Source organism: Colius striatus, chromosome 6 (assembly GCF_028858725.1).
Source record: "Colius striatus isolate bColStr4 chromosome 6, bColStr4.1.hap1, whole genome shotgun sequence".
Lineage (NCBI taxonomy): Eukaryota > Metazoa > Chordata > Aves > Coliiformes > Coliidae > Colius > Colius striatus.
The window spans coordinates 30,603,127-30,615,434 of NC_084764.1; the positions used below are offsets into that span (position 1 = coordinate 30,603,127).

The following is a 12,308-nucleotide window of genomic DNA, read 5'->3' on the forward strand; positions in this document are numbered from 1 at the left end:
GCCTGTACAGCCCCTCTTTTCTCTCCATCTGTTGTTTGCTTTCACTTGCTGGAAAAATGTCAAGTTTAGAATAGAGCTTTACTCTTAAATGTTTCCTCACTGATGATAGCTGTGGCTTTTTTCTTTCTCTGCCCTACCCTTTGCCCTGCTTTCCTGTATTCTTTTAATGACACTTTTAGTAGTAGGTAGTTCATCCAGACACCTGTTTGTATGTCTCATGTGATTGTGCTGTGTACATGCCAGAACAGTCTTTTCCCAGGATGTGAGACTGGAAATTCAAAGGCCTGTGATTTGGTCTCACCTTTGCAATAACTTCTGTGATTTTTTTGACCAATGTACAGGCGTAGTCTTTCCAAAAGTACTTGCTGATTTCATTATAGAAGGCTTTCATTATAGAAGTGTTTTCATTATAGAAGGCTTTTCCTTCAAACTTGAAAGCCTGCAGTTTGCCAGGAGTCTGTGGAAGAGCAGCAGGAAAACCCAATCTGATGGTTGGATGCTGAAAGCTGACATCCAGATTGGGCCACAATTAATCTGTTACATTGTGCAGAACTTGTACTGATTTTCTGTCTCTGGGTAGTGGAAGAGAGTCTACTTAAAATTAGATGGCTTAACTTTCAGTTCCTGGCATTCTGATTTGTGTAAGAGACATGTTTTTGCCAATTCATAACTTAACAATTTAGGGTCAAAGCAAAATTTGATAGCAGTGAGAAAATTCCACTGGTTAATTTATCTTGGCTTATTTTCTGAGCCGGCTTTTTGCAGTAGGAAGCCTTTTTTTAACGTGCTTCATGTTTTCTTATAGTAGAGCTTAAAATTGAGACTCTGCAGTGTATCCTGTGGAGATTGCCTCTAGGCTCTTTGGCAGATGGGTAGGAAAAACTGGCATGTGACAACATAGTGCTATAACTTTATAACGCCAGTGGAAGCAGAGCCATAGATACTTGATAGAAGATGATCTGGTTTTTGTTTTTCATCTGCTATGTGGTTTTCAATGAAATTCAGTGCTTTAGGATGTTTAAGAATAATCAAGTCGGAAGGAAAGTTTGTTTCCTGAAAGTTTCCTTTCAGGAGAAGCTTTGCAGCAGAGACTTCAAGATTCCTGGGTAAAAACAAAGTTTAAATTTCATCATTTATACTTGCCTTCTTTTCATGCTTTCAGTCTCATTTGTTTTTCTCACAGAAAATACGTGCACTGGAACCAGAAGGCAGCTTGAAAATGGACTTGATTCTCGTGAAGGCAGATGCTGCTCTTCACAGCATTGGTGAGGATAAGAAGCATGAGGTACTATCTAAACTGAAAGACATTAAAGCCTTGTGGGAAGAGACAGCCATATACATTACTCACTGTCACAGGTAAGACAAGCATTTTTGCACAAACAGCCTTTGCACAAGGCTACTATTTGATCTGTTGAAGCAATTGTCTCATCCAGTGCTTTCATTAAGTGCTTCCTGCCTCTCTACTTCCTGGACTGTAGATAGCAGTGACTGCTATTCCCAGTCCCATGAGCATGGTGGGGTCTGTGTGGGGAGAGAGGGTCAGTGGGACCTCAGTGCTCACTGCCTTCACAGCCCAACCCACCTCATGGTCTGTAATGATGAGTTTGGTCTTATACAGAATGTTTGCTTCCCATACCATGGAGGACCCAGGAAGTGAGTCCAGACTCTCTGAAGCCAGAGCATTTTAAAATTGCTAAGAACCTTGTCCTTTGCTTTGAAGGCCTTTCGAGTTTTCCAATCTCCACTGCTCACATTATCATTACCTGTAACTCATCTTTGTTGCTTTCCCCAACAGCCGTATTGAGTGGGTCTGGCTGCAGTGGAGTGAGTACCTGAAAGTCCAAGATGAGTTTTACACATGGATTCACAACATGAGGGTGACCTTGGAGCCTGACATCGAGTTGCAGCTTGGCTTAAAAGAGAAGCAATGGCAACTGCACCATGCTCAGGTTCTGCTGAATGATGTCTTAAATCACTCAGGCCTTCTGGAAAGACTGCTAGAGGAAGCTGATTCCTTGTGCAGCAGGATAGGTGACCCCAGCGTTGATGAGGATGTTCAGAAGAAAATGAGGATGGAATATGAAGGAATCAGGGACGAAGCTAAGGTACACCTATAAGGAGTGGGGGTGTTCAAATTGAACCAATGGACAGTATTGTTTGCTGTCTGCTCCTTGAATAATGAGGCTTACCTGGGAGGCCTGCAAAAAGAAACAAAACTGAAGAGCCTTGTTCTTTTAGTCAGTTGACTGCTTGCAAGTGTCATCACATCCCCAGATAAGCTGTTAATTGGAATGTTCTTACACTGTGCTTTATAGTATGTTGTTGTGAGGCAACTGAAAGCTGCTTGCTGTGACCTAATGAATACTGGTTTAGGTCATCTCTGTGTAACGTTTGAATTGTCCCTCATCTCTCAGCACATTAGTGATTGTTGTATAACCAGATGCAAGGTGCATCCCACAGCCAGGGAACATTGTATGCACACACCCTTGTTGGAAGGAGTAGCCTTAGTCCAGATTGAGGGCTGCACTCCCTGCTTGCAGAACTGGGAAACACAGAGATGAGACTCAGCTGGGGCCCAACACTGAGCTCCATTAGTTTCAGAGTTTTAGTTCCAGCATCTGAAAGATTTTTACTGCAAACAAATGCTAATTCTTGCCTGATGCTTATCTTCCTCTTTGCTATAATTTATCTTCCAGCTTGAACAGATGTTAGATAGCCTGGTTTATGACACCTTAGTTCATCTTTTAGTGCCAATGAGTTCCTTTGCCCTATTCTCAGGTAAAGATTTCAGATGAGGCTCATACTTTTTCGCTTCTAAAACTCAGGTAAAGACAGGGTTGGACCATGAGGAATGGCTACGGGTAGACATCTGCAGGTGGGCAGAATTCAGTTTCTTACTAGCTTGTATCAGTAGAAGTACACAAAGGGATATTTGAAATACATATAGACACATCTATTCCAAGCATACAGAGATTAAAACCTAGTCTTTGTCTCACAGTGCCTTTCAGGAGTTCCATAGGCTGGAATTACCTGGGGCAAATACAAATCATTTTCATTACACTGATTCTGCTATCTGCCTCTGTCATAATATTGCTTTCTCTTTGTTGCTACATCTACACCCTAGTTCACCACTGGAGCCTGACAGTGATGTATGCTGTCTCTCCCTGGGTACTGTTGTACAAAGTTAACTTCAGATCACACTAGAAGCACAACGATGGGATGCTCATGTCGTTGTTCTGCTTGCTCTACAGATACTTTTTCTGTTTTTTTTTTTTAAAAAAAACCCAAAACAACAGAAAAGCCCTGAGCTGACACTTTTTATGAGCATGAAATCCAGGTATTTTTTAGCCATAAATATAAAACCATTGCTAATAAATCTCTCCAAAACCCAGAGTGCATTTGGAAGTTCTGCAGCTGCCACAGAGAGACTGTAAAGCCACCAATGGATTTAAACCTCAATACTGATTATTTTTAAATATACATCTGTTCATTACAAGGCAACTAGATTTATGAATAAGAAGGTTCCTCGGAATTCAAGTTTTGTCTGTCTATATCACCATTTAAAATTCTCATTCCCTCCCTTCTGATCAAGATTTGTATTTGATTTTCAAGCAGGAGACAGTCATTAGCTATTTTAATAAAGCAGTTCTTTCAAACAAGTCATTTGAATACTGAGCCAGAATATGACCTCTCTCAGACTGGTTTTACATAGCATATTTCCTCTGACTTGGTTACATGCTGGTGTAAATTAGATCAGGAAGTAACTTGTAGTACTTAGACAAAATATGTCTTTATGTCTCAAGCCAACTGAGATGCTAGAAAAAGCTTTTCTTTGGCATTGGTTACAAATCCTGCATTTTATAGAAGGAGTAAGTGACAGAATCCAGCACAGAAATTCCTCTTACAGGAGGTATGAAACAAAGAAAGGAGTTGGGAAACCTTGAATTTTTCAACTGAAGTAAATGCAGAGTTCCTTAGCTAATGCCAAGGTTACAGGCACCTTGGGAATCCTATTGGAAAATATAGTAGAGAAAACCTATCACCTCTTCCAAAAGGAAGGGGGAATGAATGAAAGAGACACAGGAGTTGTAAGGGGATTCCTCCAGCCTCTCACATGATGAGGCCAGGCTAAATGTGACTTGGGAGATGCCAGCTGAATGCCTGAGCTGGTGTTTTGTAGATTACACTTGTGTTTGAAGAGCATTTTTAGATCCTGTGCAGTTGTCGAGTTCTATCAGAAGGCAAGCTGTTGGATAATGTTTCTTAAATGATTTGCCTGTGACATTGGTTCTCTGGTATGAGCAAATGGTGGGCATTTTTTTTCTTCCTTAGTGCTAACATCCTTTCAAATTTTTAGAAGAACATAATTTTCTTTTAATTGCATTGAGAGGAATATTTTTAGATGTGGCAGCTATTTCCTATGTGCTTTCCCTTGCCTAGTAAAATAACAGTATGCAGAGGCAGATGGTTGGGCATTTTAGCATAAATGATGACTGAACATGATAAGAAAAGTTACGATATACAGTATGTTGATATTTGGTCAAGTATATCAAATATGTCTGAGCACATCCAATGAATTTCAGTCCACGTTGTCTCCATTAAGTGAAACCTAGATATTTATAATGACAACCCTCATATACACTAGAGCTAAAACTAAAAGCATCAGGAAGGGCCACAGAAGCTTTCTGTACTCTACTTCAGATGCCACGGAGGGATTTAAAGCGGGAACTTCCTTCATATGCTCTAGATTGCCTTTCAGAGGAGGCTCATTTGCCTTTAATGACACTTAAGTGGAGCTTAGGGGAAAGGATTTCCCATGCCTCTGCCCACCCTCCTTGAGTACCCAGGGCTGAACATATCACACATCTTGCCCGGGCACATCTTCCTGAACAGCCCACGGCAAACCCATTCTTTTCCTATCAGTGCTCTCACCCTTTCTAGGGACATGTGCTTACTTAACATCTCCCCACATTAAGTAAGTGCATGTGGAGACTGAGTTTAACACTGTCCTGCTCTCCAACAGCTAACCAAACAGAAGGAAGTGATACCATATTTCCCATCATTAGAAAGGTTCTCTGCCTAACCTCCCAGGGGAGGAAGGAGGCTCAGCCTCTCATTTCACAGCTAGCACAGTGTGTTTAGATCTATGGCATCTTTTCTTTGACCTCACTGAGCCACCAAAGTATCCAAACTGTGTGCTCCTCTGTTTTGGTGAATAGCCTGCCCAGGAGTGGGTAATTTTGCGTTCTTTTTTAACCCTCTGTATATTAGCATACAACTTTTGAGTTTAATAATAGCTCCACTTTGTTATTCTGACCTGATCCCTTTGAAGATTCTGTCAGTGAAACAAATTATCCTAATTCCCTTGAATCAATAAGCTCGGGCTGACTTCTTTCACATCTGTTTGGCCCATTTACACCTCTGTAAGCTTATGTTCTTCAAGTCCCTGACTTGAAGTCAAGGTGTAAATTGTTTAACCTGTATGCACCCCTGCATATTTGAGAATCAAGGGAAGAGGTTCTAGCAAGAAAGTGAGTTGTTCTGTTAGATAAATCTTGGAAACAGAGTCTGCAGTTGTAATTCTACTTAAGTTCAGGGATTGTTGGTTATAGGGTGCACACAGAGTAAGACAGAAAATGAAGATGACTTCCCATAGGCTTAAGTTTGCTTTCAGGGTCTGTGATACCACCACAGGATAGTTTGTGATCTGATAATTGAATAAGTATGAAGGTTCTTGGGCTATGTGATTAAGGTAGTGGCCACTTTCCATACACTCTGTGTAAATAATGAACACTTACCATTCTATGAACACCTAAAGCTATTTGCATGGCTCTAGCAGAGTCTCTCTTGTTTTCATTTTGAGAGATGAGCACACAACAGATTGATTTTGTCTATCTGTATTTTTAACCAGCATGAGGAACATAACTGCTTGTCTTCCAAAGTAAAAACCAGAAAGAAGTCTGTATCTTTTCTTTTTCTAATGAAAGAATAGGAAGTTTTGGAAAGGAGAGGACAGAAATTCACCCAAGACTTCACACTTTTGAGACTAGCCATTAAGAACCTGCAGCAATGGCCCAAGTGGGGACAAGCCTTTATGTACTTTGGGGTTGTGTTTCTTGGAGTGAACTGTGAATTCCTGTGGAGCCCAAGTGCTGTCAGGGCTTGTGGAAAAGGACTCTTGTTTATAAATTCTGAGTTACAGATAAGCACTGTCCTCATGGCTTCTGATGTCTCTTGTTACAGAGGAGAGTGGAACTGCTTGAAAAGATAACCAAGGAACATGAGCGTTACAGCACAAATGTCAACCGTTTTCAATCGTGGCTGAGCGATGTGATAGAAAGATTCAACTGCTGCTGCACTGGAGAAACAACCAAGTCTTCAGCAGAGGACAAGTTAAAAGCACTGAAGGTCTTTAAGCAATAGAATTCTAAGGAGTTAGAACTGTGTGTTATTCATGCCTGTATATGTTTCTCAAACCACACAAGGATGTACTTGAGAAAAGAATAACACAAGCAAAATAAGGTGGTGATTGTAACATGGGCTAGGGGAGAAGAGTTGTGTCAGAGCCTAAAACTGTTAGTACTTGTGTACTGTATCAGAGCATGAGTCATAGGTTGGTCTCTTTGTTTTTCTTAAATACTAATCTTCAAGAGTTACATGATTCTTTGACATTCTTGCCCTTTAAGCTTGTTTAAGGGAATGATATTCGGTAGACAGGATCCAAATAGAACCTGAAGGCTCACAAGTTTTGAAAATTTGTAGCTGGTGAGAATACTAGTTTTGAGAACAGTATTTTCGTGCCACTGACTGGATTTCAATCTCTCAGAAATCAGACTGTTATTATTTCTTAGTGCCTGCAGCTCCTGTTTTCTTTGTCAGGGACTTCAAGTGACAAGCATTTATGAAAATCAAGACAACATTTTTCAGAATCATGGCAGTTAGTATTACTCAGAAGGCAGTGAAATGACCAACCCTGGCTTCTGGTCACTTGAACAAAGACAGAAATAGAAAGCGAAGAGCAAAACATATACAACCAGGAGAGGTGGTCTTTTTTTCCTACTGCTTTCAGCTTTTTCCTCAACTTCCCATTCCTGCAGCTAACCTTTATTTAACTTCTTTCTGCAGGAAATTGCCAAAAACGTTAGAAGTGGTGGAAAGAAATGGAAGCACCTTGAAAATCAGTGTGCAGAGGTGATTCAGAATACGTCTCCACTTGGAGCAGAAAGAATGAAAGATGAACTGGAAGAGCTAAGAAAAGCCTTGGAGAAGTTGAGTCTTCTGACTAGTGAGGAGGAGGAGAGATTGCTCAAGATCCAACAGCTGCAAAGTGCCTATGAGTCCCAAGCCAGACAATTAGAAGCAAACATCCAGGAGTTGAGAAAAAATCTGCAGAGACTAGAAAATGACCTGGATCCTGGTGAGGAGGAAAAGACTGAAGATGAGTTTGTAACTCTGTGGAGAAAATGCAATGTAAGTTGTTAGCCTTTGTATGCCTAAAAGCAGCAGGACCAAGCACGGTCATAGAACCCGCATAGTCACATGCAACAGGTGCCTCTGCCATTCGTTAAGGTTCGTAAGGGAAAAGTATGAGTCTGTATGAAACAGAATAAGGAGAATGTGAATAGCAACAATGGAATCAACTATTCTGTCCTTTTTCTCACTCTGCACAGAGGGAGTGGGGTTGGAGGATGTGTTGGAGTTTGTGTCTTGAATTCAAAGGGACCGTATCCATAAAGATCACAATACAGAGCAAACAACACAATTTGCTCTACTTAAAAAGAAGCATGAAAATAATGCCTCACTGTATATATAAATACATACAGATATACATACACACATACTCACAGATACATATATTTCTATGTTGTCCTTTATCTGTGTAAGGTGGCTGCCTGTATTTCTTTACCAGCAGAGACATCTTCAATCCTAGGAAGTTCCAGGTTTGTAGCCACCCAGTATTTACACCAAAATCAATCTGTTGCAAAAAAAGAGTGCAAAAAGCTTGTTACACATAAAGTAGATAAGAATCTTTGCCACTCATTTCCTCTTGAGGGCTATTTTTGCATTTATTTATCTCTTCTGAAAATGCCTTTCATTTCTATTTGTATGTCTAGAACTCAGCAAGACTACCTGGGAAAAGTATATGCAAAGAGGATCCACTAAATACAGACTGGTTCAGTCCAGCTACATTTGCATATGTTTGTTGGTTTTGTTTCCCTGTGTCACCCTAGAATTAATATTTTATATCTGTGAGTCTTTGAGAAAGATCTGTTCATGCAAGCAGAGGCAGTTAAGACTGCTCCAAAAATGCATCTCATGTTATCTGCTGCAATCAGTGAACTGAAACTGGGCCTGTTTGTGATTCACTCTGTTCAAACAGTGAACCCTGCAGATGAGATGCTGAGGCTAGACAGTGTGTGGAGAAGGGAGAGAGACTGGAGGAACAAAGCTATTCCTGAGAATGTTTTCTGCATTAGCAAAGTCCATATTCCTTCCAACCAGGAAAAAAGGCAGCAGAAAGGGGGCTTGTGAATACCCTGAGAGACAGGCTTGTCTCTTCATTTCATGTGCCAGACACTACATAAGGTGTGATCTGTTAATTATTTTTATGATTAAGGCAACAAGAACAGCTCTGGCTGCAGAAGAGCCCAAGGTTGAGAGGCTGAAGACTCAGCTTAAGGAACTGCTACGGTTTCCCCAAGACATGCATCTACACACTGAGAGTGTTGTTTCTGCAATACAGCAGTATCAAAGGTAGTGGGAAGTCTGCTTATGCCACGGGGGAGGGAGGAATCTTCTCTCATTCATTAAAGGGGTTTCCAAGGACCTAAGAAAAAAGTGATATGCCATCCGATTGTAAGTGACGGGTAGAAAAGAACAGCTTTTGCTAGTTACGTCATTTCAGCAAACCTATAATTTTAGCCATTTGCTTGGAGCAGTAGGCTGCTGGCTATTTTCAAGTGATGATCATGAATCATTAATGTTGTGTGTGGTTTGAAGAAAATGAGATTGTTGGCAGCTAATTTGATCTTCTTAGCATTTTATAATAATGTATGTATTTTGCTTGCTTTTCATGGCAGCAACTAGAAAATCAGGACAGGAGTTGTAGTAGTAAACGGTTCAGAAGCATTACAGCCCTTCCTTGTTGAGCTTGTGGTGACTCATCAGCCTTAGCAATTATTTGGCAGAGTTTATTCCCCTTCTCCTGGCAGCATATATGCATCATTCCTGTTTTCAACTTGCCTTGGGTTGGAAACTCTGAAAGTTTAGCCTCTCCCCAGTCTTCAGTGTTTCCGTTTCCAGGCTGCCTGGAATCAGGAAGTAAAGAAGCTGCAGCAAATTTTGCAAACTAGAAGAAAGGATCTTGGGTTTTTTAAGGAAAAAGAAAGGTCAGTTTTTTACTGTATCCAAGCTTATTTTCCTCAGTCCAGTGCACAGCATGCTTTCCTCCTGGAGGGGTTTATAGGTCATTGTGGGAAAATAATTCAGTTTAAAAACTAACAAGTAAACGATGTTGAAAGAAAAGCAGAGGAGGCAGAGTTCTTGCCTCTGAGTAGAAAATGGCAGCTGCTTTTTTACCAGCTTCTCTCCAAAGCTGCTTTGCAATGTCTGGCAGCTTCCCGCTGAGCCTGGCAGGGCAATCAGAGCAAATGGCAAAGGACAAGTAATGTCAGAACTTTCTGTTTGTGGAGCTTTTGGCCTCTGCAAGTTTGCCTTTGCTCAGCTCCTTAACGTCCCAGTGCACGGGTAAGATTATTGTTTCTGTTTTTACAGAAAGGCAGTATTAATCTTGATTAGTATTGCTCTTGCCTGCTTGTCCAGTGAATTTGGAGGATACTGTTCCCACATGAACAAATAATTTGGGCTGCATTCTGCCATATCAAATAAAATCCTGCAAACTGGGAGGTCAGGGAAGCTGAGAAAAACAGGAGGCAGCTGCATGGGGTGTGTTCTAGGCCTTGTTCGCAGCTGTATTTTGGATAAGCCTTTATAAGAGAAACCTGGATATTTAATGAATGTGTGCTTGGTTTACCTTTTCAATATATGTATATACACACATAGATAGCTGTGCATGTCTGTGGATACATATATTAAAAACACAAACCTTTTATCAGATAAATATAAATATAAATATAAATATAAATATAAATATAAATATAAATGGTTCTGCAAAATGTTAAGAACTTATATCTGAACAAAAATGTATTTTCCTGTTCTTATAGGTAACACAGGGTGATCAAAGATTTCTTGATGTAATTTTTGAACTAGATGATCTCTAAAGGTCCCTTCCAACCCTGCCATTCTATGATTCTATGAAAAGAAAAAAAGACTCAGTAATATGTAAAACAATACAGGCAGCCACAGTTAAATTCTAGACACTCTTGGCTTTTTTCTCCCATCAGTCTGCAAGACTGTTTGAATAATATGATTTGTTAAATCATGCTGGTGATAGCAGCCAAGAGAGATCACATACAGGGGGGACTGCTGGCTGCTAGAAAGCCCAAGTAATTCCTGATACACAGCTGTACAAGAGACAAATGTGTCTTATGGCATATAAATAAAGTTTTGTTGGATGTCTCTGACTGGCAAAGCAGCTGTCATTGTGCAGCACCAGGCTCAGACCGTAAAAAAGATGGAGGCTTCTGTGTCGGATACAGTTTACACACGAGTATTGTGTGAATTCATGCCTTGATGAATAGAATGTTTAGACTTGGATTTCTTCATAATCCTTCTCTCGGCTGTCACTTTATCCCTGCAGTGTTAGAGGCAAGATATCTAAAATGAGCACTGATACAGAAAGCCAGCTGAGAAGACTCTTCCAAAATCCCCTGCAACATTTTGAACAGTGGAAACCGACAGTCCAGATGCTCCTGGCGACTCCGGAGCCAGACCTTGCTCACATTGAGGTAGCAAACCTGTTACTAAGTTCAGAAACTGATACTTGGTTTGTGTTTGTCCAAGTGATGCCAGCAGCTGCCTGCATACAGCTGCCAGAAAGCAGCAGCTGGAAGGACCTTTCCAGTACGGCAGGAAACCCCGCAGCATGGAAATCAATGCTGAGCTCCAGCTGTAGCAGAGTGCCTTTCTGCTCTCCATTTAGTTAACTGGAGTTGTCAACCAAATAGGCTGAAGTTCCAGATAACTTTGATAAAATTATTAACATTGGTCCAAATGAATGGGAAGTCTGTGGGCTCTGCTAAGAATTGTGTAGTAATACAGGCATGGGATTATAATGCACAATTTCTGCATGTGGCCAGCAAGGTGTTTGTTTCTTTGTCAGCCCTGTGATTTCCAGAATAAATGTGTCTGTGAACAGGATGGAGTTTATCCTTGAGATGAGCATTCAAGCTGTCCTTTCTGTTGGTTGTTTAGGCCTCTCCTCTGCACAGACAACTCTTTCCATATTAGAGCTTTCCTCTATTTCTGTTCACAAAATGGATGCAGCTCTGGTGCTTCTAACATTATCAGGAAGACTTTTCCTTTAACTGGGCACTGTCCAGGTACCTTCTGTTACTCCTTGTCGGCCCAGCATGCTGTTTTTATCTGATTTTGGTTGTGTGACTTGTGTGAGAATAATATGGTTATATGATTATTGAGGGTTTCTGTATGATTTCACTAGAAGAGTTTTTCTCCTTTAGGCTGCTCTAGCTGAAAGCTCCCAGTTCAAAGAGAAGTTGATGACATTACAGCTGAAGAAAGATTTACTAAATGATGTCTTTGGTGAGGAAAAAGCCAAGTCTTTTTTGCAAGAAGTAGCTGAAGCTTCAAAGGAGAGAGAAATTCTACACAAAAGCCTGCTGCAAAGCAAGAGCAAACTTCAGGTGAGCTTCAGAAATCCCATAGGTAATCTTTGCCTGTGTCAAAGACAGTGATCAATGTTTTACCAAACCAGTTTTGTAGCTAAAAATTTAGTACTAGCTGGCTGTGCCCAGTGTCTTTTTCTAGGTTGAACAAATGTTCAATAAATTTATGGTCTGTTGCATAGTGTAGCTGGGTGTTTAAGTATGAAGTGGACACTGACAAAAGATAATGCCAAGGGTTATATGTTAAATGCTGTTTTGAAAGTGTATGTTGAATCTTTTTTCTTGTTCCTTTTCTGTCTAGAATTTGATATCACAACATAAGGACTTTGATGCTGGTTTTGCACCTTTGCAGAAGAAATTATCTGCCATCAAAGCCAAATTAGACCTAGAGAAGGAACCAAGGCCTGACCTCTTGGGTAAAAAGACACAGCTCCAGAGACTCCAGGTACCATAATGATTGACCCTGATATCCTCAGTTAATTGTGGTCCTGTTTGTTAATGTTT

The 12,308-nt window shown here is 40.6% G+C and overlaps 1 protein-coding gene across 10 annotated transcripts in view; it reads left to right on the forward strand.

Annotated features, from left to right (window-relative positions):
• Window positions 1-12,308, forward strand: part of SYNE3 (spectrin repeat containing nuclear envelope family member 3) — a 66,421-nt gene that overhangs the window by 26,380 nt on the left and 27,733 nt on the right. For all 10 annotated transcript variants that reach the window (XR_009818855.1, XM_061997532.1, XM_061997531.1 and 7 more), the window contains exons 3-10: window positions 1,184-1,356; window positions 1,796-2,105; window positions 6,244-6,408; window positions 7,126-7,470; window positions 8,618-8,754; window positions 10,760-10,907; window positions 11,640-11,822; window positions 12,106-12,249. Coding sequence is in view for 9 of the 10 variants with exons in the window: in XM_061997532.1 (XP_061853516.1) it covers window positions 1,184-1,356; window positions 1,796-2,105; window positions 6,244-6,408; window positions 7,126-7,470; window positions 8,618-8,754; window positions 10,760-10,907; window positions 11,640-11,822; window positions 12,106-12,249 (1,605 nt within the window). In the remaining variant the exon portion in view is untranslated. The remainder of the gene's footprint in view (window positions 1-1,183; window positions 1,357-1,795; window positions 2,106-6,243; window positions 6,409-7,125; window positions 7,471-8,617; window positions 8,755-10,759; window positions 10,908-11,639; window positions 11,823-12,105; window positions 12,250-12,308) is intronic.